Source organism: Protomyctophum parallelum (genome assembly GCF_964188405.1).
Source record: "Protomyctophum parallelum genome assembly, chromosome: 8".
Taxonomy (NCBI): Eukaryota; Metazoa; Chordata; class Actinopteri; order Myctophiformes; family Myctophidae; genus Protomyctophum; species Protomyctophum parallelum.
Window position 1 is genome coordinate 16,689,671 of NC_139703.1, and position 24,848 is coordinate 16,714,518.

Below are 24,848 nucleotides of genomic sequence, written 5' to 3' on the forward strand. Positions count from 1 at the left end.
TACACACGTTTATTTTCCTTCATATAGAAGATTAGCACAGCATGCAGTTATAATCACATTGCCCTGTTGTTTTAATCGCATCATGCACATTGTTCATTGTATAGCATATTTAATTACGACTGACTATAATTATTTGCCACATAATAATTATTTGCAGAATAATTGTGGTCAGACATGCGGGATTTATTGTATTTATTTAGGGCCAATAGCCTGTTGCGTCTGTCCATGTCCACCATGGGAACCAGCGGACCCGAAGCAGCGACCGTGGATTAACTCTGCCTGCCATAGTGCCTGATGCGTGTTCGTTCTTGGCTTGTATATTATTATTGTGACGTGAAGCAGAAACGAATGTTCACTGATTACATGATCTTTATATTAGAAAGGAATTAAGAAAGAATCGGAGGAGACTTAAACGACGTTAGACACGCTCGGTCGGACGCCGATGATTTGAACCAGCTTGTCAGCTCAATGGCAATTCATTCCCGAGATGGAATTGATTGAGCTGCTGCTGCTGAGGTTTGAATTAAAAAAACAACCACCCCTCAATTATCACAATAGTTGATGTGATGCATGTGTGAGGTGCAAGTGCAGTGTGTCTTGGAACAAGGCTACTGCATTTTCAAACCACATTAATCGAAATTATGTTTATACAAATGTTACACTATAGGCTACTTATATTACAGTATTCCAGACACGCACTGACTGTGAACCATTACCACCTAATTTTAATAAATACCCTGATTAAAAAAACAATTTAACTAACAGGTATACAGCAATTAATAAGGCATAGCTGCTTGTACTGCTGCCATTAAACTCTAAAGTGTCTTATTATATTCTTTATATTATGGCTTTTTGGCCTACTATATAGCCGACGTGGAGAGACAAGAGAAACAGGTGAGCAAGCCATATTATACCCCCACAAAAAAGTCACAAATAGGCATGAATGCGAACAACAATAACTACAATAATGTTGAATGTAAAGCAATGAACTCACCCTCCAGTCTATCCTCTCCATTAAAGACATTATTTGTTGTGTAAAAGGCTCGATCCTCCGCAGCTATACTGCAGACAGACAGACGGTATAATCCCAGTGCGGAACAGCGGAGCCAGAGGACACTAACGGAGTGACTGCAGGAATCACTGAGCGCTTCACTCAGGCTAGATGCTCACTGACTTCACCTGGTGGTGGTGTGCGCGCGTGCCCGCGCATGCGCACTCCCGTGGAACACACATACACCTGAATCGGAGGAGCCTTTTTTTTGTGCCGCTTGTGTCTGTCTGTCTGCTGAGATGGTAAAACAAATAGGCCGATGATCTGCAAGATCACTGTGAGTTTGTAGATCGCCTATATTCAGAGGGGTCCCCCAAAGCTGCGTGTGCATGCGTTTGTGTGTGTGTGTGTGTGTGTGTGTGTGTGTGTGTGCTATTTAATTTATAGCTCTCCATAGCTCTAAGGCATATGACAGTTGACATAAATCTGATGAATAGGCTGTTCGATAAGATGGTCCTATACTTTCATTTAGGCAAAAAAAAAAGAAGAGACAAATGACATGCTGCTAATGAGTTGGGAGGAGGCCCAATTGTGTTCAGTTTTATTTAATAAAATAAACTATGAACACACATCTCAATCTATTAGTCAGGTTTACAGGACTTTCAACATAATATATACTTTCCAATAAATGCATGTTTATTGCCATGATGTGAACATATTGACGCGAGAGAAAGGGGTTAAATATTCCCCGTGGGATTTCTGGAGCATTGAGAAATGTGAAGGTGAGGTAATCCCACCCTTGAAGACAACAGTGCCCGAGGCTGACCGAGAATCTGCTTTCAAAAAGCCACCGAAGCTTTTTAGGCCTAACCTGGCTCACGGTTATCTGATCTCTCCAAATACTTTAGCTTAAAACTAATGAACACATCAAAGTGTCTGTGCCATATGTTTGAGAGAGCAGCTTCCACGTCGCATTTACCTTAAATAAACGTACCTTGGCTTGATAGACATAGCTTTTAATCTGCCGCAAATCAATTTAAACAGTTCTGAAATGAACAAACAGGAGTTTACAGCTAATTGTATATAGTCTATGTGAAATAGAAAAAGAAACATCTAAAAGGAGGGGGGAACTGTTCGCTGTCCGCCTATACCATTTTATTTATCTCCCACTTTTATAAATGAATATATATATAGGCCATAATTCAGATATACTGAAACTGAATCACTGGCTTGCTGCAGTAAAACGGAGAAATAGCCAAGCTTTTTTCGTCAAAAATGAGGTATTTTTTAAGATGAAGGGTTAAGGGCGGCATAGGCTATAGTATTTTCTGCACTGCCTAATTCTGTTAATTAGATATATATAAGATACAGGCTATTCAAACAATAAATACACATGGAAAGAAAACGGCCAAAATGACATAGGCCTACATGATGCATGACAGTCTCCGGCCTGACTATAGGCTCGGAATTTCTTAAAAGGTTGATTCAAATGTGAATTATTATTAAGGTTATAATTCGGAAAATTATTTTTATAAATAGAACAGTCAAGAAATTGAAGCACTTTATATAGAAATAGTCCCAAGAAAAATGTTGACATGCTACTTATATTTCTTTAAATAGGCCTATAAAACTTAAAAGCATATATATAGCAAGTATAAAAAAATATCATTTGTAAAACCTTGGAACAGGCATTAAGGGGGAACCCTCATTTTGAATAGTGCAGTGTGTTCTGGAGTAACGTCATCCTACACTCACGAACCGACAGTAATATAGGCCTATGGCCTTATAGGTGTAGAAAAAACGGAGAAAGCAAGGTAAACAACAAACAATAATAAAACATGATAGGTGATGCAGATGGATAAAGACAGTTTATTTTCAATCTTCAGCCACAGTGATTGTATTATTTATGGTCTAGCTTTCATTTAATGAGAAACAGGCAGTTCTCCCTGGTACAGATTTCTATGGAGGATAAGTATAGGTATAGGCTACCGTATCAAGAAAACCACATGGTAAAATGACTGAGTGTCTGCTGCCCTCTTTTGGTGGGATCTATACATTACTGCTGCAGCGCATGCAGACAACATCTTCTGCCAGTTTAACCCAGAGCGAGGGGTATCATTTCTGTAGGCCTACGTTTTGCGTTTTAAAGGTTTTATGACATTCATTTTAATTTTTATTTATTTTTTATTTTAGGTTTTATGACCTCAATTACACCCAAAAAACCTGAACTTTGAACATTCAGTGGATTTTCTGTGGTCTGAAGTTTTCTTTGGGGTTTTTTGGGCCTTTGAGCTACAATGAAAACAGGCAACACAGTGAAACAGTGACATCTGCTGGCAAATCCCATTGACATATATGGGATTTGCAGTAAGTGATGTCACTTACTGGGCAAATCAGAGCACCTGTTTGAGCCAGAAAACCCCAGATCACAGAAAATCTACTGAATGTTAAAAGTTCATGTTTTTTGGGTGCAATTGAGATTAGAAAACCTAAAAAAAACAAGAACAATTCCAAAACCTTTTTTTTAATGTCACAATCCCTTTAATGGCTGAACCTTAACACATAATTTTTCAATGATAGTAAAGCAAGCCTGCTAAGAGTATCAAACTCCCAAAGTTCACCAAACACAGGAAATTACATCTATACTGTGTTAAAATGTTTCTGGGGGAGGACTCACAAACCCCCCCGCTTGGGGAGTCCACAGTTCAATGTCGGTTTAACCACCTAGACCGGATACTTCATTGACCGAGTCCTCCAGACACCCTACTTTGACCCTCTAGTCTACACACCAAATCTCTCGGTCAAAAATGAGATTTATGGGAGATCTATTTTTGCTGAAAGTTTGCCCCAGAATAGATATACGCATACGCGTACCGGCATATATTTTACACCACACAATGTATGACAGTCATTGATATCCTGTGGTAATATTGGACCAATACAATGGACTCCCATAGACCCATGCATATGTGAGACAGCAACTAAAAGGGGCATTTTCAACATTTTACTGTCATTAATATACCTTAGAGCTGTTGTGTGGAAATGATAAAAAAAAGTCCCCCCCATCCTGTGTTTCCTAGAACTGTAATTATGAAGAAAAAAATCATTAACATGGTGAAACACATCTTGATGACACCATCAAGATGTGTTTCACCATGTTAATGATTTTTTTCATACCTCTAGTCAAGGGGCCCAGAGTAAACCAGAGCCTAGTCCCTCCACATGCCAGAATTGTGCCTCTCAGTCCCGGAGTAGTCTTTCCCTAGTGGGACTGATTGAGGGTAGCTACTGGGACGTAAGTCGGGACTTGATAACCCCAGCTGGGTCACCTGAGTGAGGGGTATGATGTTCGAGAGAACCGAAACCCCAGATGACCATGGGATACATCACATACGTCCCAGGTGCATCCATGCGATGTATTTTCGTTCTGGTTTATATTCTTCTGTCTTCAAGACAATAAGATACTGGATCAAGTATTGGAGTCAACCTTAAATTGTATGCTTAAAAATCTTTATTTGGGATTTACTGATAAAATGGGGGTCACATTCACATATTATTTCTACTGAGACAGGTAAAACAAACAAAACATTGCCTTACAATGTGTTCAAATTTTCTTTTCTAAGCCGGGTGTAGAAAACAAGATGAATATATTAAAACATTAACGTAAGCCTTCCTTCCGTGAACAACTACATTGGAAGTCAGAGTAATTCCTAAATTGCAACATGAATCAGAGGCGCTCGTATCATACATACATCATCACATTCCAAGCCAATCAGTTTTGGCGTCCTCACTTTTCTGTTTTTAAGCCCTCAGCCAATGAAATCATCGCTATGGGGGTACACACACACGCACACACCACGCTGGGCATGGCCCCTCAATAACTAATGAGATCATAAATAAGATGAAACCCCTAGTATTCTCCTTGCATGATGAGGGGAAAAGAATACATCTAAATTATGAATTACCTTTTAGGGGAATATTGAATTTACCACCTTAGTTCCAGTGTTGTTTTTCGCAGCACATTTTGATTTTAGTCATAGTCTCTTGAATAGTTTTTATTTACACATCACATTTTAGTCAAATGGAACGTTTCAGTGTTCGTAGTTTTAGTCGACTAAATATCATAAGATTTGAGTCGACTAAATCTACAGTTGATTTAGTAGAGTGAAAAAAGGTAGTCGACAGACATTTTGTCTTAGTTTTAGTCGACGAAATCAACAGTGCTTAGTTCTCACTAAGCAATCAAGGAAAGCGTATGCATTGTGTGCATTTCAGCATCTAATGATTTACTGATGGACAATGGGAGAACTCTCATGAAGAACTGTAAATAAGATCAAAGTACAGGAGCTTTGAGTTGAGGATCAATGGTCTGAACTCTAGCATGTAAGATTCATCGATACTTCATGGTTTGTCCAGGTGTTCCAAGCAAGAAATCCAAAGATGGCCAAGAAGGATAAATAACCCAGTCAAAAATAGAGCCTCACCTAGGTAAACTGACCCCCAAGTTAGAACCTTTAGGAGAAAACAGCAGGTTGGTCAATTTATGCAGTCCAATCCCCAACAAAGAAGACCTGTTGTAATACACAAAGCTACCACTGGAGAGCAATAGAGCAACAGTTTGGTCCAAGATATTTTAGGTTCCTCAGCCAAATCCCAAATCACCCCTCTGTTGCACGGCACATCTTACTGACATCATAGAGGTCCAAGGGAATACGTGTGTTGAGTAATAGCTAAGAAAACACATACATAAGCCTGGGGATTTATTAAGAAAATGTTCACAACAACTAAATACCAGGGCCTCTGGGGATGATTTGGAGGACTGTGGGGGCGCGCACGTGTGTGTGTGTGTCTTACACACAGAGAGAGAGAGAGGGAGAGAGAGAGAGAGAGAGAGAATGATGCATGGCTACAGAAGATATTTATTTGCATTGGGAGCTTTAGATGAGATTACTCTATAATATGTCTAACACCGACGTTCAGCTTTAATCTCACTCGAACATAATTGCCACCGTGGTGGTTGTGAATAAGCGGTCTTTCTTCCGGGTTTGCCTGAATCCACCCATCCTTCCTAAAAGTGGTACGGGGTGTGGGTCACCCAGTTGGACGTCTGGTCTTTGGTGCGCTTGGCAGAACTGTGGGTGGTGAACAGGGACTTGAAGATCTCAGACTTCTCCTCCATCTGCTGGACGGACCTCTTGGTGGCAGGGGTCAGCTTGGAGGAGGAGGAGGAGGAGGTGGTGGTGGAGCTGGACGAGCCGGACGCTCCAGCTACAGCCGGGAAGAAACACAATAAGTTGGTAGCCATTATACTTTAATTTGAACGTGAAGGCGTCACTATTCTGGATACTAGGTTATATCAATCATAACCATAATCATAGTAAGCTAACATTCTGCAAAAATATGCCATCCACATCTAAGGCTGTCACGATTACAAGTAAAGATTTTTACTGTGTTTCACATTTCTGTTTGGCTGGTAATCAAAAAATGCACAGGACAAATATGACAAATAACTGAAATATACAAATAAATGACTGATATATTCATTATTTGTATACAAAAAAAAAAGTATATAAAAAAAAGTAAGAACAAAACCAAGAAATAACTTACGTGACACATAGTGTAGTTTGTAGATCTACTATTTCAGCTTATTTTTTAATGTATGACAATTTTTCAACACGGAAACGATTATGACAATTATGACAAAATGATTGCGATTATCTCAAATAATTGCAATTATACGATTATATAATAATTGCGACAGGCCAATCCACATCACCGATCTACATCGCAAAGTGACGTGTTGTGAGCTTATAATGTAAATCAGCTAATTTATTTGAGGATTCGAATGATAATCAACCGATAATCACCAGTAGGTTACTTATCACTCGAATACAATCGAGGCATCAGCAGCAGGCTTGCCTGCACTATTACTAACACTAACCCTAACCTCAGTCTTAACCGGCCACGTTAAGTCCCCAAACCTCATAGTAGTCTTAACCGGCCACGTGAGTCCCCTAACCTCATATCGGTCTTAACTGGCAACCTAAGTCCCCAAACCTCATATCGGTCTTAACCGGCAACCTAAGTCCCCAAACCTCATATCGGTCTTAACCGGCCACGCAAGTCCCCAAACCTCATATCGGTCTTAACCAGCAGCCTAAGTCCCTAAACCTCTTATCAGTCTTAACCGGCCACGTAAGTCCCCTAACCTCATATTGGTCTTAAGCGGCAACCTAAGTCCCTAAACCTCATATCGGTCTTAACCGGCCACCTAAGTCTCCAAACCTCATATCGGTCTTAACCGGCCACTTAAGTCCCCAAACCTCATATCGGTCTTAACCGGCCACTTAAGTCCCCAAACCTCATATCGGTCTTAACCGGCCACGTAAGTCCCCAAACCTCATATCGGTCTTAACCAGCCACCTAAGTCCCCAAACCTCACATCAGTCTTAACCGGCCACGTAAGTCCCCAAACCTCACATCAGTCTTAACCAGCCATGTAAGTCCCCAAACCTCACATCAGTCTTAACCGGTCACGTAATTCCCCAAACCTCATATCAGTCTTAACCAGCAACCTAAGTCCCTAAACCTCATATCGGTCTTAACCGGCCATGTAAGTCCCCAAACCTCCTATCGGTCTTAACCAGCAACCTAAGTCCCTAAACCTCATATCGGTCTTAACCGGCCAAGTAAGTCCCCAAACCTTCACATGTTTTTGCTTCGGCGGCAGTAATCGCAGCCAGTATACATCCAGTATAGGCTCCAGGCGAGCCTGCTGGCTCCATTGGTTACAGCCCAGTCAGTCAGTAAATTCTGAGTTTCCTTTTCTGCTAACCAGCAGTGTTTTTATAACTATAAAACCAAGTGATGTATGGCTGAGGATATAGCATTGTGAGCATACCTGACTGGCTGCATTCACCACCACCACTAGTGCCACCACCATTTTGCGCAGAGCTTGTCCCTGCCACGTCCACTTGTGGAGAGCCTGCTTCATCTGTGGGTTTTTGTTGATTCAGAAAGCGTGATCTTAAAACACGGGACCCCTTTTGTTGTTTTAAGAATTATATTATACTTTAGCCATCGTGAAAATGTGACACAAATCTTTGATTACCGGTATGTTCTTTCAAAGTGAAAGTTTTTAACTCGTTTTTAATTTGTTGCTTCTGGGGGGTGGGGTCTGGAACAACATATTTTAACATTGGGGTCCAATGAAAGTGTGCGGAATAGAAGGTGACGTGTGGGAAAGACCCCCATCTGCAAATATGTTGCTCCAGACCCACCCCCCGAAGCAATGACTTGCGTTAAAAACGTTCGCTCTCACAGAATATATATTCAATGATTTGCACCACATTTTCACGATTTAAAAAAAATAGCAGATCTACAAGCTCGTAGATGAGCTTGTAGATCTGCTATTTTTCAATAGCATATCACATAAGATAACATAATGCTTTAAACATCAAAAGGGGTTCCCGCCCAGAATGGGTTAAAATGGAAGCCAAGGTCAAACTGAAGCATTTTTTGGGTAGGATGTGTATTTGGCCTTCTTATTGTTTCATTGAAAACTGTGATGACTGTATGATGGTACAAATAAACATTGCATCCTTCTCAGCCAACGCCTTGTTCTGAATGTGAGGGGAGAGCATTGTGCCTCATTATGCAGCACTGCTGGACTCAACAGGAAGCCACACCAACGTGACGCAAAGACGACCCAGTCCTGGTGTATTAAGGCACAGTGGTTCTCAACCTTTTCAGGCTGCGAGTCAGACTGGAAAAGTACTGGGCCACCGGTGTCTGTACCAAAACTAAATGTACACAACATACGCAGCTCAATGGCAGTTAGTAGGGACCTTAAGCAACGGCGGCTACGGCAGTCCGCTCCGGCAACCGGAAATGGATCAGTGCTCGATAGATAAACCTGCTTGCCTACTACGGCAGAACCTACACTTGCACGTAGTGTCTACAACGCCATGTCATCATTTAAATAAACTGTCATACATTTACACCGATTGCTCCATCACCTCTCTCTTCTGCTGTGTAATGTGTCTGCATGCTCTGAATGAAGAAATAACACTAATTCCATATGTCATAATAACCTTGTTTATTAAAATCGTTTTAGAATAACACAAATTGCTCCAGCACCTTCCTCTTTCCACTGCTGATCATGTCCAGCGCATGTAAGAAGCAAGTTATCGGCAAGTGAGCCGACGGGGTGTTCTCTTTTTCTTATGTCTGTTTATGTTTGACACGTGCTGCGTAGACGCGTCGTCACCATGGGAACCAAAAAGCGATGGGAACCCGTCGCCGACGGCTGTTTGCTTAACGATTTTGACTACTTCCGCCTAGCGGAGCCGTGCTGAAAACCGTCATTGCTTTAAGTCCCTAGTGTCTTTATTGTCAACATGCCGCCTGGACCCTGGAGTCGAGGTGTGTCAATAACCACATGAACCCTAGCCTCCATATTCTGGGCATGTCATGGTAATAAGGCAAACTGTAGTAATAAATAGCCGATCTGCAAGCTATATAAACGCGTTAAAGTTGAAATGAACTGGGAATAATTCCCTGGTCCCTAGTAGGGGGCGGGACTGCGACAATGCTTTCTTTAAAGTTCAACTGTGTTCCTCATCTGCAGGTGATTCTTCAGCAGATGATTCATGTCTCTGAGACATCACACACCGTCCAGGACCCACCTACCTTTTGACTCTGATGCTTTGGATGCACTCTCAGCAACCACCTTGCTCTTTTTGGATTTCTGGAGGGAAAATAAATAGAAATACATTTGAGAACAAAACAAGTCACAAATAAGATGGAAGTATAATTTAAGCTAAAACACAACACTGAACACAAATTGTGGTTTTGACCCATTTAAGACTGAGGCCGATTCTAAAAACGCCTTCTAAAGCTTCTCCTAAGATTTAAAAGAAAAAAGAAAAGAAAGGAGTCAAATATTTATTCCAAAATTACAAAAATGTTATGTTGCTATATACTGTACATAGCAACAAGAACCCCAAAAGGGGTTCCCGTCCAGAAGGGTTTTAACCCCAAAAGGGGTTCCAGACCCGTCCAGAAGGGTTTAACCCCAAAAGGGGTTCCCGTCCAGAAGGGTTTTAACCCCAAAAGGGGTTCCAGACCCGTCCAGAAGGGTTTTAACCCCAAAAGGGGTTCCAGACCCGTCCAGAAGGGTTTTAACCCCAAAAGGGGTTCCCGTGCTGAATGTGTTTACTTTACTTTACTCAGATTTAAAAAAATTGTTTGTACCAGCATCAACTAAGATGTCGAACGAGGCTCTGAAACAGCAGTAACTGTGTGAGGCTAGATTATCCACATCATGTGTGCAATGGTGTAATGTTGTGTCTCCCTCTGTAATGTATTTTTGTCTGTCATTGATGTTTTATGTGTGGCTGTAGCTGGGGTGAAAGCCCATGTCCCTTGTGGACAATAAGGTTTACCTTGACCTTGACTTTACTGTAACTGAAAAAAAGAAAGAAAAATCACACCCGTGTGAAGTGAGGGGCGCTAATATATTAAAGGCTAACTCATGTTGAATAGGTGATGTAAAACAAACTCTCTTTATTGTTAATGGCATTTAATGTTTGTGTTAGGGACAAGATGACGTAAAGCTTGTAGATCTGCTATTTTTGAAAAATCATGAAAATGTGGCCCAAATGTTTGAATATATATTCGTTCAGAGCGAACATTTTTAACTAAAATATTTGCTTCTGGGTAGGGGGTCCCTGGAACAACATATATTTGGGGGGGGGGGGGGGGGGTCCTTGACATGAAAATGTTTGAGAACGACTGACATAGGAACAAACTCAGAAAACTGTCAGGATTTAGAAGGCATTTGTAGAAGCAGGTCCTCAGGTCTAAATGGGCTAAACTTCATCCTCAACCGTCAGCAGCCAAGTAGCGCCTAAAATATAGGGACTTGGGCACTGCACACACTGTTCTCACCTTCTGACAATACCGATACACATCATATCTACATTAGATGGACACACAGCAGCTGTTCTATCATGCATGTTACCCACAGCACAAAGCGGAACCAACCTTTGCTTGTTTCAGTAGTTTTGCCGCGGCCCTCTTCCCCTCCATCCTCTCCCTCAGCCTGTCCGTGTCCTCCTTGGTTCCGTTGATCACCACAACATCCTGGTCGTGGAACGTGTCGCCACACTGAATCAGACCATGAGAACAAATATGGAGCCATTAGCATTAATAGCATACACAACAATAGAGGGTATGCAGCACGTGACATCAGCATCATACCTGGAGATTATGCAAAAAACTACTTTCTGGCCTTGACAGCTCATACATCCAAGCAGAAAAGCCCCATTAGATTAAACAATGTTAAAACAACATTAAACTCACTTTCCCGCTCACTTTATGCATGCGCATACCCTCTATAAGGAGCAGCGGTGTTTAATTCATTAATTTGCATATCAAGGGCAAAACATTAACTTAAAAAAGAAGGGGTAGTCTTGCCTACTCCCTGAAGTGTCAACATCAATATACAATTTAGGCATTTAGCAGACGCTATGTCTGCCAAGGACTTAATTAACTTATTTTTTATCAATCCAGAGCGATTTAAGCAAGAACAAAAAACAAGATAATTTCAGATTTCAGAGAGGGAGCAAAATACTAAATTAATTGTCAACTACATTAACACATTTCCTGGGGGCGAGTTGGTAAAGGGGCGAGTGTGACTCAATCGTTGAAGAGACTGAAGACAGCGGCCATCTTGTAGGCTACTGAGGTGACAATGGCCGCTGGCCACAAGAGTGTCAAAGTACTTAAGTCACAGTACACAGTCAACTTAACAATAGATATAATGATGATGGCACACTCATTTAGTATTCAAAGTACTGCACGTAGCTCAGTAACAACTGCAGGTGGTCCATGGGGAAAGGTTTTAAAATGTAAATGCTCATGGCCTGGGACGCCGGCATGCATGGTGGTCCCGGCTCCCTAGGCTGCAATGACAGCCTGACAGGGTGGTGAAAAAACACAAAAAAGTACAACACGGTAGAAAACTGAAGAGAATGCAGTTTTATATCCGTTTATTTTCCAATAATGATGACTCAACTGGTACACTTCCCCTTTCTTTAGATTCTAATTTCCTCTTTTTTTTAATTGACCTCCTACTTCCCGGTAACTGACAACATAGACTAGTCACCTGGTCATTTGGTGCACTATTCCATGAAAAAAGAAAGAAAAACCTACAGTACATCCTATCATACAAATAGAAAGTGGCTACAATTTGTGCTAGCAAATATCTCTCCTTTTATTTGGGAGCATTCTTCCACCACCAGCCATAACCACCAGCCATAACTGTCTGTTTAACTGTTTAACTGTCTGTCTGTGTCCCACATGGAGATCTCTGTATATGCCTGTGTGTGAAGAGGGCAAACTGACTGACTGTGAAAAGTGGACTGGTTAAGTAGGCTAATCAATTGTCAGGTGTGGTTGCCATTGCAATCAATTGGCTGAGGCAGAGGCTGGAAATTGCACAGATGAGGGGATTTAGGCTGATTAGGCCCACTGGCAGAGCCTGGCCAGAGCCTTTTGTGGTGGTTCTGGAGAACCGTGGGTCCGACCGACTCGAGTCCGGGAATTGCACTCCCTGCGGGGGTGTTCTCGAGTTACATGCATTACAACCACACACACACACACACACACACACACACACACACACACACACACACACACACACACACACACACACCTTAGGATAGTTCAATGTTGAAAATGAGTGGTATGAAAAGGTATAAATATGAAAATAAATAAAATACTAACAATAATGACACCGGGCAAGCAAACATTGAAGCCTGGCTATCGATTAGAAGACAAGGAGCTCCTCTCATCGCCTGAGGAACTTGTTAATGACTGAACAAATGTTTGATACGCATACATTCGAATGTATGTGTGTCATCTTGGCTGAGTCCACTTTTACGTACCAACTTAATAAAACAAAAGCTGTCTGTTCAACACTCAACGCTAACCACTTAATGAATTGCATTTGTATAGCGCTTTTCCAAGAGCTCAAAGCGCTTTACAATGGTTCAGTCATTCATACAGTACATTGGGAGGTGAAGGGGCGAACAGTCGACGCCACCAGCGTCCTCACTTCCCACATTCACACACCAATGGTGGCAAGCTCACACCGACCGACTGATTGGAGGCAATGTAGGGTTCAGTGTCTTGCCCAAGGACATTTTGACATGTGGACAGGAGGAACCGGGATTCGAACCGCCGACCCAGGGATCATTGGACGAACTGCTCTACCTCCTGAGCCACAGCCGCCGGGGTTAAACCCAACTTATATGGGCCCTATACTTACTTGACCACATTCCCATGGGCTACACAAAATATATTCACGGAAATATCTATGAAAAAGCACACAACACTGAGCTTGCAGATCTGCTATATTCGCAAGTGAGTCTACAATTTTGTAAGGGCATTTTTGTTTTTCCTGTACGACCTAATGGTTCAAGAATTATAGGCCAAAGTGTGAATTGGCCCGTTACACATTTGGGGCAGAGGTTCGTGCAAAGAGCAAAGTGCACTGACAAACAAACAAAGGGGCGAAAACATAATGTCTGGCCTTTGACAGACATTTATCCACATACACATTTGCATTCTATATGGCAAGCAAGCAAAAGAAAAGAAACTGAGAAAACACCCCATGTTGCACGCATGCAAAACTCAAAAGCCCTCAGTGACCAGCAGGGGAATTTGTGCATGTGTGTATAGTGCAGGCTCAGTGGGGGTGGCCCGGTCCATGGCCATGTGCTCTGTTAACACAAGAGAGCTAATCTCAGTAGCTGACCAGGCAGCAAACAAACTCTCTGCGCTGCTCCAAAGTCAGTCACACGGTTGTTGCTGCTCCCAGCCACACTGACAAAAAACTGGTTCGGGCAGCTAAGCATTTATTTCACTCAACAGCTGTGCAACAAGCCAGAAAACCATTCAACCAGCAGTTTTGATGCGGCACTGAGCCAGCCATCTGAGAGGCGACAAGAGAGAGAGACATGGATGGGGACATACAAAGTGTGGATACTTCTAAACTACGTTCCACTAACGGACTTCTAAAACATCTGCAAAATGGAGGGAAAGAGTGAAAAGTGAAAGCAAGAAGAAAAAAAAAGTAATACACTAAGTGACAGAAAAGCAAAGGGGAGGAGACAGGAAAGAACGACTCGAGAGAGAAGCGGTGAGTCTGTGTGTCTCTGTGGACCTGCCGGTAACCAGGCAAAGCCCCCGTCTCAAGGGGATGGAGGAGAGACTCGTTCGGCAATATAACAAGAGCGCCCACACACTCTTCCTCCGTCACAGGCTCAGGCTTTGAGGAATACAGACCCTTGGGCCACTCGTTGCCTGAGGCGACAGCAGCAGCAAAACAACCCTGGATACTCTGATCTACACAAGGCGCATGTCTTTTTTATCAATGCTGCCACTGCAGCTGCCGTTGCTGATTACAGTGAACAAGATGCCTCACACGGACGTGACTCCTGTTCTTTGTCTCCAATGCCAGATGGAGTCTTGTTAAGACTCGTTTGGATTAATGTTCTTATTTCCGCCATGAGGGCATGGGGCTAATGTTTAACGTCTTCTAAGGACTACGGGGTCAACTAAAATCAAGGTAACTGACTAACTAACTGTGCCTCCGTTGGCATTAGCAATCTGTGCGTGCGTGCGTGCGTGCGACTATTTGTGTGTGCGTGTGACTGTATGTGTGTGTCTGTTTGTGCATGCATGGTTCATACATTTCATAGACTTGAGTAGTAGGTACATAAAGAGATTTTACATCAGGTCTAGGCAAATCTAGAAATGGTTATACTATGGTTATAAAACAATAAATCGTGATTGTCCATTTGTAACAAATGTCCCTTTCTTGACAGATACATTTATCATTAACCACACATCTGGAATCAATAGCAAGCAGCTCAATGATTTCTAGCAATTAAAAGGCTGTCTTTCCTCCTACTGTCCTCCAGTCAAGATAAGACGAGAATGACTGTGGCTGCGACCACAATGCCATTCTACCCTTATCTTCAAGGATAGCAATGATAGCCTAACATGGTCAGGAAAGAACACAAGGCATTGTAGACACACCAGCCCACACACACACGGTGCAACCGTACCCTAGGTAACCCTTGGTAAACCTGTGTCACGACGCCCGGTGTTTGCGCTTCGTGTGACATTTTATCAGAAATCGACATCATTGCCAGGCAGCTGGATTTATATGTTTATCGTCTCTGCCAGGCCAAAGGCGTGGCCGACTATGATTTATTTTGCCCTCTTGTCTGTCCGTCCATCCATCTGTCCGTATGTTCTACCGTCTGTCTGTGGACAGCTAATCTTCGGCGCTGTTGGACCAATCGACTCCCTGGAGGCCAGAACAGAACATCTGCCTTAAATTGTTCACATCGGGCCTGTTGTAGGGCCACCAGAAAAGCCATTAATAATGTTGTACGATCAGCAGCAGTCAAACCAAACAGACGCGTTTTGGCACACAGGCCTGATGAAGGCCTGCGCCGAAACACGCAGGCCTTCTCTGCGTATTCCCTGAATCCAGCATACGGCTGAAGTTAACCGCACAGACTGTCAACTTGAGTCGAGCGAGCCTTTCCCTTGCAGTCGGGTTTTTTGCAAAAACCAATTACTCCTACAGGTTTTGTCAAAACTTCACGCAAATCTTAAATTGGTACACGTTACACAAACAGAGATAGTCGTCAAGGGTCAGAGACGCTGAATCCCTAATTGCTCCTGATGTGCAGGTTGGTCCCTTGCATGGTTTCCTCCACCATCGGTGTATGAATGTGTGTGTGAATGGGTGAATGTAATGCCTGTCTATGTAAAGCACCTTGGATGAAGGCGCTATATAAATGCACCATTTATATGTGTTCAAGACAGTTCTGTCCCATTTTTCAAATCCCAACCCGATTGGCTGGGATTGACTTCTGCTCCAAGGAGCACATTTTTACTCAAGTACTCAATTGTTCTAATACGTAAGTAAAAGTATCAATACTGCAATTACTAACTACTTAGTTTGGAATTAAAAATGTACTTGAGTGAAAGTATTGGCATAAACATACAAAGTACCAAAAATGTAAGCACTCACTAGATGTAGGCATATAGGGCTGAAGTGGTTAATCATGTATGTTGTTTTGTAATAATAATCAAAGTAACTACAGTTTTCAAATAAATGTAGTGGAGTAAAAAGGTACATAGAAGCAAAAGTATTGGAAATTGGAAATACTCCAGTAAAGCAGGTGCAAATACCTCAAAATTGTACTTAATTACAGTACTTAAGTAAATGTGCTATTAACTGTATATATGATAATTTCGGGTGTGCCAGTACAGTGACAGTAAAGTAGAGGGACCCCCACACAGTAACTGTCATTTCTCAACCGTTTCGGACATGGGGCGGCTCGCCGGAATCGGCCCCCCAGCCCCTTGCGCGCTGGGGGTCTGGATTGTTCCGGGGACCCCCCCGGGGACTCCCCGGGGACCCCCAGAGACCCCCACATGGTAACTCTCTCATTTATCTACCGTTTTGGATGTGGGGCGGCTCGCCGGAACCGGGGAGGCACCCTGGCTGTGGTCCTGTGGGTCTGGAACTTCCGGGACCCCCACACAGAGTTTCACCACTCACTTCACACAGGTGTGATTTTTCTAGTTAGCACTGCAACACTCAACCGAGAAAAAGGACCATAGAAGCAGAGCTTTCTCTGATGACTTATTAAGAATTATCCTCAGAGACAGCAACACACGTTATATAACCCACCTACAGTACGCCATTCCCTCAATTAGCATTATGTAACCACATAATTTGATTGACATTACTTTGTACAATCTAATTGTCTCCTTTGTCATAACGTAATCAATACCCTAGGTAGCCTTCAATCAAATCGCCTGGACGAGATATAATATTGCTCATAGCGGAGAGAAAAGAGAGAGACATGTATGTGGGACAAACTGGTCTACTCTGTGTATGAACTGGCTGAGCTAATAGTATATTGCTGTGTGTTAATATTAGTATATAATAGTAATTTTCAATATGATACATTTTCAGTGGACTGAAGGCAGACCTGCAAACTCATGAGAACTGAAAAGGTAACAAGTTACAAAATCAAACCTCTGATTATCTACCCTGTCAAATGTGTATCAGAGTAAAGCAGTCATCATCTAATGACAGAATAGTAGCAAATCATACTATAATTCTGACAATGTCTGTCTGAATGTGTGTCTGTCGATCTGTCTGTCTGTCAGAAACACTTCCGTAGCTCCTCACTGCCCGCACCAATCGCTCCCACTTTTCACACAGGCATTGACCATAATAATATGGAGGTCTTAAAGAAGCCCTTTTTCCAATTTAACAAATTATAAATTAATAATTAATTTATTAGTGAATAAAAAAATTATAAACGCACCCAGGGCGCAGTACCTGTACCGCAGTAAGGGCTAGTCAATATAACAGTACAATTAACACTGTCAGGTGATCACCCCGAATATGAAAATGCTGGATAACATGCATGGATAGCGTTTTGTACCATGCACTGATGGCGCCACAGTTACACTGTATATTCAAAACCATACTAATGATTACCAGTGTTGATTCCGTTGACTAAAACTAAGACGAAAAATGTTTGTAGACTACGTTTTTCCACTGACGAAAACTAAATGGAAACGAAATGAAAACTAAGCTATGACGACTAAAACTAAGACTAAATATACAATTTTGTGGACAAGAAAAGATCCAGTATAATTATAAGTCATTTTACAATTAGTTGCATGCTGAAAATAGCCGATCTACAAGCTCACAATGCGTCGCGCTAAGAGCCTGCGACGCGTTGTGGGCTTGTAGATCAGCTATTTTCAGCATTCAGTCATTACGACGGCATCAAGGCCCGCCAAAATAGATTTTGTTCGACTAAATCAACTGTAGATTTAGTCGACTAAAACTATACCAACACTAAAACATTCCAGGTGACTAAAATGTGACTAAAACTAAAATCAAAACTATTCAAGAGACTATGACTAAAACTAAAATCAAAATTTGCTGCCAAAAACAACACTGATGATTACCATATGATTGAAATCCTGAGAACAACCTGACCACATGGTTGTAACGTAGTAGGCTATGTACATCATGAGAGTGCATGTGGACTGCACAGTTGCAGCCTATAATCTCCATGACGATTCCGTAGTACGACATTGATCTACAAGATAGTCCGCCAGCACTGGAAACCTTAAAAGGCCAAACCAATGATTGGCCATGCAACTCCTTGCAACATGCAACTACTTGCATCCAGTATCTCCAATGGCAGTTGCAAGGAGTTGACACACGAGTGTAGAAGGGCCTTGTGTTATACGTTTGTGGTATAGGTAACCTGTGTCTGTGCGTTTGTATGTGTAGGAGTGAGGGAGAGTCTGAGCACGGATAGCGTGAAAGAAAAGAAATCACACCAGTGTGAACCGAGTGGTGCAACTCCCGTCTATTGGTTCTCTGTATCATTCCAATTTGTATCGTCCAATTTCTTCTCTGTATCGTTCCAATTTGTATCGTCCAATTTCTTCTCTGTATCGTTCCAATTTCTTCTCTGTATCGTTCCAATTTCTTCTCTGTATCGTTCCAATTTCTTCTCTGGTGCCCCCTACTGGTATAAATAAGTAACATACCCGTGCTCACTTATACAAACATACAGGTACCTACCTACCTACCTAGGTACACGGACGTTGCTGGATGTAGGAGTGGTTGCACCACTCAAAAAAAGATAAAACTTTGGGTAGGTGGAGTTACAATGTCACCCCCAAAAAAACCTAAAAGCGTAATGTGTTCCTCTTAGATGTTTGTATGTATATGGGTTTTCAATTGTCGAGAAGCATGTTGTACCTTGCTGGTACTTATTCACTCAAAAACATGCAAAAGAACTGCCTAGAATTAACATTTATTGTACTGGGTGATCAAATATGGGTAAATCATTACGCCATGCAAGTTGGACATTTCACTGATTGTTCTCCGGGTGGACTATCATTTGCACAGACAGATTCTTATCCTCTGACCTCTGTATTTCACCCATTGAGCTCTATAGCTTGAAAATGGATTAAAGGCAGGTCTCAAAGAATAACACACATATTATCTAACCTTATTTGGTATTCCTGAACGTTCCAGGAGGGCTGGCTAACTTTTGTCTTTGTTGCAGGAGGTAGGAATCTGGGGCTGCGCTGCGCTGGATTATTATGCTCCAACTTGAAGGGGCCAAGTGCAGCTTCTTGTTGTGCCTTGGGATAAGCATGGTGATCTGCTCGGCCATCTACCTGAGGGCCAAGGTGCAGATGAAGCCCCAGCCCCTGATAGTGTCCGGTGGATGCAGGCCCTTTGACGCTAAATGCACTACCTTTCTGTCCAGCCCCGAGGAGGGACTAGAATGGCACCGGCGTGATTGCCAGGTAGGGAGGCCACATAAAGGCAATTACTATTGCCTATTAAGGTCTAAGTGACTGAAACGTTTCTTTGTTTTTCAAAAGATACCCTTTTTAATTATTTGTAAATGACTTGCTGTACTTGAATTGCTCTGGTGTGAATAGGTTTGACAAATCACTCATAACGCTCATTCGTCTCTCAAGTCCACTCCCTTTGCTCCCTCTGAGAAATAGGGTTGTCACAATTATCACATAATCGCAATTGAGAAGATAATCGGAATTATTTTGTAATATAATTGTGACCATGTTGAAAACTGTTCATAACTTCATACATAAAAAAGCAACGCATCACAAGCGTGGAGATCAGCTATTTCCTCTATTTTTGAGTGGTGCAACCACTCCCTTACGGAGCTGTGTGTGGCTGGCTGGCTGGCTGGGTCTGAGCACGAAAACAGCATGGTTGTTTTTCCACCACCTGTGAGCAACCTATACAGTATATGATGATTTTGGGTGTGCCAGTACAGTACAGTACAGTAGAGGCACCCCCACACAGTAACTCTGTCATTTCTCAACCATTTCGGACGTGGGGTGGCTCGCCGGAATCGGCCCGGCCCCCTGGGCGTGTTCCTGGGGGTCTGGATGTTCCGGGGACCCCCAGAGACCCCCACATGGTAACTCTCATTTCTCTAATTGCAATTATTTGTGTGACATTAACCCATTAAGACCTGAGGACGAAAAATCTCTTCTAAATGATGACAATTTTCTGAAAAATGTTCATTGGTGTTAATTATTTCATGTCAAGGACCCCCACAAATATATGTAATAGGCCGCCGACCTCCATTTGAAAATATGTTGTTCCAGGGACCCCCCGGAAGCAAAGATTTGAGTTAAAAACGTTCGCTCTAAAATAATTTATATATTCAAAGATTTGTGCCGCATTTTCACGAATCATGGCTTAAATGTGTAATGGTGACAGCCCTAATGAGAGATTATCCCTCTGTGAACATACACCGACAGACACCTATGGCATTATGTTTGATGGTGGAGCCACTCACTTATTGGAGGCTTCCAAGAAGCCAACCTACCGACCAACAAGAGGTGATTATATTAGCAGCCAGGTCCCAGCTAAAATATTCTAGTGTACTGGGTTAGATAGGAGAAAAACTAAATGAGAGAGCAACTAAAGTTATGACAACTGTAACAATAAATTGTTTTTTCCTCTCCATCAGGTAGAAAGCTATATCTTCAACTCTCATCTGAACTGCTCACATTTGACCAAAGATCTCCACTTCATCACGAGACCTCTGAGTGACGAGGAGGAGAGCTACCCGTTAGCCTTCATCTTGACAGTCCACAAAGAGTTGGAGCTTTTTGTGCGTCTGCTGCGGGCCGTCTACGCCCCACAGAACGTCTACTGCGTACACATGGACGCCAAGGCTCCCTGGCGGTACCGGACGGCCATACGAAGACTGGTCGGCTGCCTCCCAAACAACGTCTTCCTCTCCAGCCGCAGCGAGACCGTCACGTACGCCGGCTTCTCCCGCCTCCAGGCGGACGTGGACTGCATGAGGGACCTGGCGAGGTCCAAGGTGGCGTGGAGGAAAGTGGTGAACACGTGCGGGCAGGACTTCCCGGTCAAGAGCAACCTGGAGCTGGTGCGTTACATGCGGAGCAAGGAATGGAGGGACAGGAACATGACCCCGGGCGTCAGGCAGCCGATGGCCATGGGATACAGGACAGAGCTCCAGCACAGGGAGATCGTAGGGTCGTACGTGGCGCCGAGAGGGCAGGCGTGGACGAAGGAGCCCGCTCCTCACGGCCTCAAAGTGTATTTCGGCACGGCGTACTACGCCCTCACCAGAGACTTTGTAGACTTTGTCCTGACAAGCCCCGTGGCCCAGGACCTGTTGGAGTGGTCCAGAGACACCTACAGTCCAGACGAACACTACTGGGTAACACTCAACCACATCAAAGGTACACCCCAAAAAGATCATTACTACTGGGTAACACTCAACCACATCAAAGGTACACCCCGAAAAGATCTTTACTACTGGGTAACACTCAACCACATCAAAGGTACACCCCAAAAACATCATTACTACTGGGTAACACTCAACCACATCAAAGGTACACCCCAAAAAGATCTTTACTGCTGGGTAACACTCAACCACATCAAAGGTACACCCCAAAAAGATCATTACTACTGGGTAACACTCAACCACATCAAAGGTACACCCCGAAAAGATCTTTACTGCTGGGTAACACTCAACCACATCAAAGGTACACCCCAAAAACATCATTACTACTGGGTAACACTCAACCACATCAAAGGTACACCCCGAAAAGATCTTTACTACTGGGTAACACTCAACCACATCAAAGGTACACCCCAAAAACATCATTACTACTGGGTAACACTCAACCACATCAAAGGTACACCCCGAAAAGATCTTTACTGCTGGGTAACACTCAACCACATCAAAGGTACACCCCGACAAGATCATTACTACTGGGTAACACTCAACCACATCAAAGGTACACCCCAAAAAGATCTTTACTACTGGGTAACACTCAACCACATCAAAGGTACACCCCGAAAAGATCTTTACTACTGGGTAACACTTAACCACATCAAAGGTACACCCCAAAAAGATCTTTACTACTGGGTAACACTCAACCACATCAAAGGTACACCCCGAAAAGATCATTACTTGACCACTATTCACTTCCCTCGTCTGATTTATACGTCAGGTGTCTTGTGCTGAAAATAGATCAACAAGGTCTCCAGATCTGCTATACTCGAGGCTCATTCATAGTCTGACCACCGAACTACAACATGATGTCACGAGCCGCGGTGAAGTGCAAACCACCGCTCCAGCCCTACTCTCGTTATTTCAGCTCTGGTGGTCACCTCACCACCGGAGAGGTGGTCACCTCACCACCGAAAACCCAGACTATGAATGAGCCTTTAGTGTACGACAGTTGTTGAATGAAGCATACATTAGGCATCACTTAGCCCTGAAAAATACAGTAAACCTGATATTCCAGGAACTATTTTCTCTGGTTTAGACTTGTAGTTGGGGTTTGTGCTATTAATAATGATAATCAAATGTCTACTATTCATGCATTTTTTAAGTGAACTGAGAATTGAATTGGTTTGGTTACATTTCTATAGAAGCTCCAGGAAGCCACGTAGACGGAGGCTGGAATGGAGACATCCGGTCAATCAAATGGAGGGATCAGGAGGGAACGGCACACAAAGGCTGCAAAGGTACAGTCGGCCGTAATCAAACTGGATACTTTTTTATTTATTTAAAGATGCTTGAATGCAGAGTGCAACAGTGTAGAAGTTAAAGTGTAACGGCACGGTATGCAAATCATCCACCTGTGGTGAAAATAAGATTGCATATGTAGATAATGTACCTTTACAAGAAATTATTTTACAATGAAATTCTGTGTTCGATTACCTGACTGCCAAACCTGACTGCCAAAGCTTAAGAAATAAGATGAAATAACAATTTAAATATAAATAACAATGAAACTTCTAAATTCAGAGGGAGATGGAAAACAATAATGTTTTGTCGTATTCTAATCTGGTCAAAACTGTGTGTCTCGTCAATTCCCCAGGCCGTTATGTAAGAGACATCTGCATCTACGGTCTGGAAGACCTTCCATGGATCATCGACAGAAACAGCATGTTTGCCAACAAGTTCGAGAGCGGTAGCTTCCCCGAGGCACTGGACTGCCTGGAGCAATGGCACAGAGACAAGCAGCTAAGGCAGGCCACGGTGCCCATAGAGCCATCATGGCTGCTGGCCATACAGGTCCATTCAAACAGGAGCAGCAGCAGCTACCACAACAGCAGTGCTGGAGGACCATGAAGTAGATGCCCGTTTTCCTGAATGAAATATAGACTACACTGTAGTGTATATGTATGTGACGATGACTATTACCACATACAGGTTCCATTGAGTTGCACCTTCTCTGACAGCTGATCACATTGAGGATAATGTGAAGTATTGTGTAGTGTAGTGTATGTTCTGTACTATAGCACAGGACCTCCTGTATTCATCAACTTGATGAGCGATGGAGGGTTTCCTGGAATAATTTCTTCAAGACTTGATAACGGTTTAGGTCAAGGCTCTACGGGCAATTGGGCATCTTTGAGCTTTTCAGGCTGCATTAGTCCAATTTGTCTTTTTTCAAAGCTTCTGGTCTAGAGTCTAGTATATTCAGTATTAGGCATGTAACGATAGATATTAATCCAGACAATTTCTTTATTTTTATTCTTTATTTTTAGGGGGGCTAGTTAAATTATGGTGTGCTTGATAGGAAATGTGAGCTTTAATCATATTCCAATTGCTTTTGGAGAGAAATGAGACACTTTCAGTAGTAGAAGCATGCAGAGGGGAGCTGTGCGTGTCTGTGACTGTGCCCAGGTGAATTAATAGGCTTACATTAAGGAAGGAAATTATGTTTCTGCACTGTCAAATAGAGCATGTTTACAGTTGTAGCACAGAAATTAAGTAATTTTACATGAAAAGTAATTCTACTTTTGCAAGGGAAGTTAAATCATAAACAAATCATGGAAAATAATGTTGTTAAATATCGTATCATGAACCTCATATCGTGATACATATCGTGAGTCGAGTGTATCGTTACATGCCTATTCAGTATGTATTTGTTGGCGGTTACGGTAATGTCCACAATTTGTTGGGAGAGCCACAAGACAAGAATGTGAAATGCTGCTTTGTGATCAATCCTATTTGTGTAAATGAATGAAAATGGCCAGGCTAAATGAGTCACAATGTTGATTCAAGGCCTGATTTAAGACTGTACTAGAATACTTAGGGCTACAAACATCCGGGAGAAAGAAACTCCAGAATTGGGATGGAAGTTTAAAACCATGATTCATGGAACAGCAAAATGGAAAAAACAAAAGCATACAGAATTCAGCTGAATAATAAGAATACCAATCACAACCATATTTACAAAATGTTAACAGGAATAGAAAAAGGCACGTGGTGCCACTGAAGAAGGGAACGGCAATCTTAACATTTACATTCCAGGGAAAACTAAGTGCGCCGATGATCAAGTGAGCGAGAGTTGTCACTGACAGGTTCAGTTTGGCCTGAAATACTCTGTGGCATAAATAGGCAGGCACTGTGAGCACAGAGGCAGGGGTGATGACACCATAATAACACAAGAACACAAAGAATACAATAGAATGTGGGCAGACGCAGCACCAGTGTTGATTTTGTCGACTAAAACCAAGACGAAAAATGTTCGTCGACTACCTTTTTCCACTGACGAAAACTAAATGGACACTAAATGAGAACTAAGCTATGATGGACTAAATATACTGACAATTTCGTCAACAAATAAAAACTAGACTAAAATGGGTTAGTCTATGACATAGGTTAGTCATTTTACA

General features: G+C 42.6%; 2 protein-coding genes across 3 annotated transcripts in view; one reads left to right on the forward strand and one right to left on the reverse strand.

Moving 5' to 3' along the window:
* Positions 1 to 4,493: 4,493 nt before the first annotated feature.
* rtf2 (replication termination factor 2) overlaps positions 4,494 to 24,848 on the reverse strand; it is a 31,083-nt gene continuing 10,728 nt past the window's right edge. The window contains exons 6-9 of one of the 2 annotated variants that reach the window (XM_083771629.1): positions 11,039 to 11,161; positions 9,683 to 9,740; positions 7,893 to 7,985; positions 4,494 to 6,259 (exon numbers count right to left, since the gene is read on the reverse strand). In XM_083771629.1, the coding sequence (XP_083627755.1) occupies positions 6,060 to 6,259; positions 7,893 to 7,985; positions 9,683 to 9,740; positions 11,039 to 11,161 (474 nt within the window). In that variant the 3' untranslated portion in view covers positions 4,494 to 6,059. The remainder of the gene's footprint in view (positions 6,260 to 7,892; positions 7,986 to 9,682; positions 9,741 to 11,038; positions 11,162 to 24,848) is intronic. The other variant, XM_083771630.1, reaches the window with a different exon arrangement.
* Positions 14,573 to 23,664, forward strand: gcnt7 (glucosaminyl (N-acetyl) transferase family member 7). The gene is made up of 5 exons (XM_083771628.1): positions 14,573 to 14,627; positions 19,195 to 19,441; positions 20,644 to 21,388; positions 22,590 to 22,685; positions 23,042 to 23,664. The coding sequence occupies exons 2-5, from the start codon at positions 19,232 to 19,234 to the stop codon at positions 23,293 to 23,295; spliced, it is 1,305 nt and encodes a 434-aa protein (XP_083627754.1). The 5' UTR covers positions 14,573 to 14,627; positions 19,195 to 19,231; the 3' UTR covers positions 23,296 to 23,664.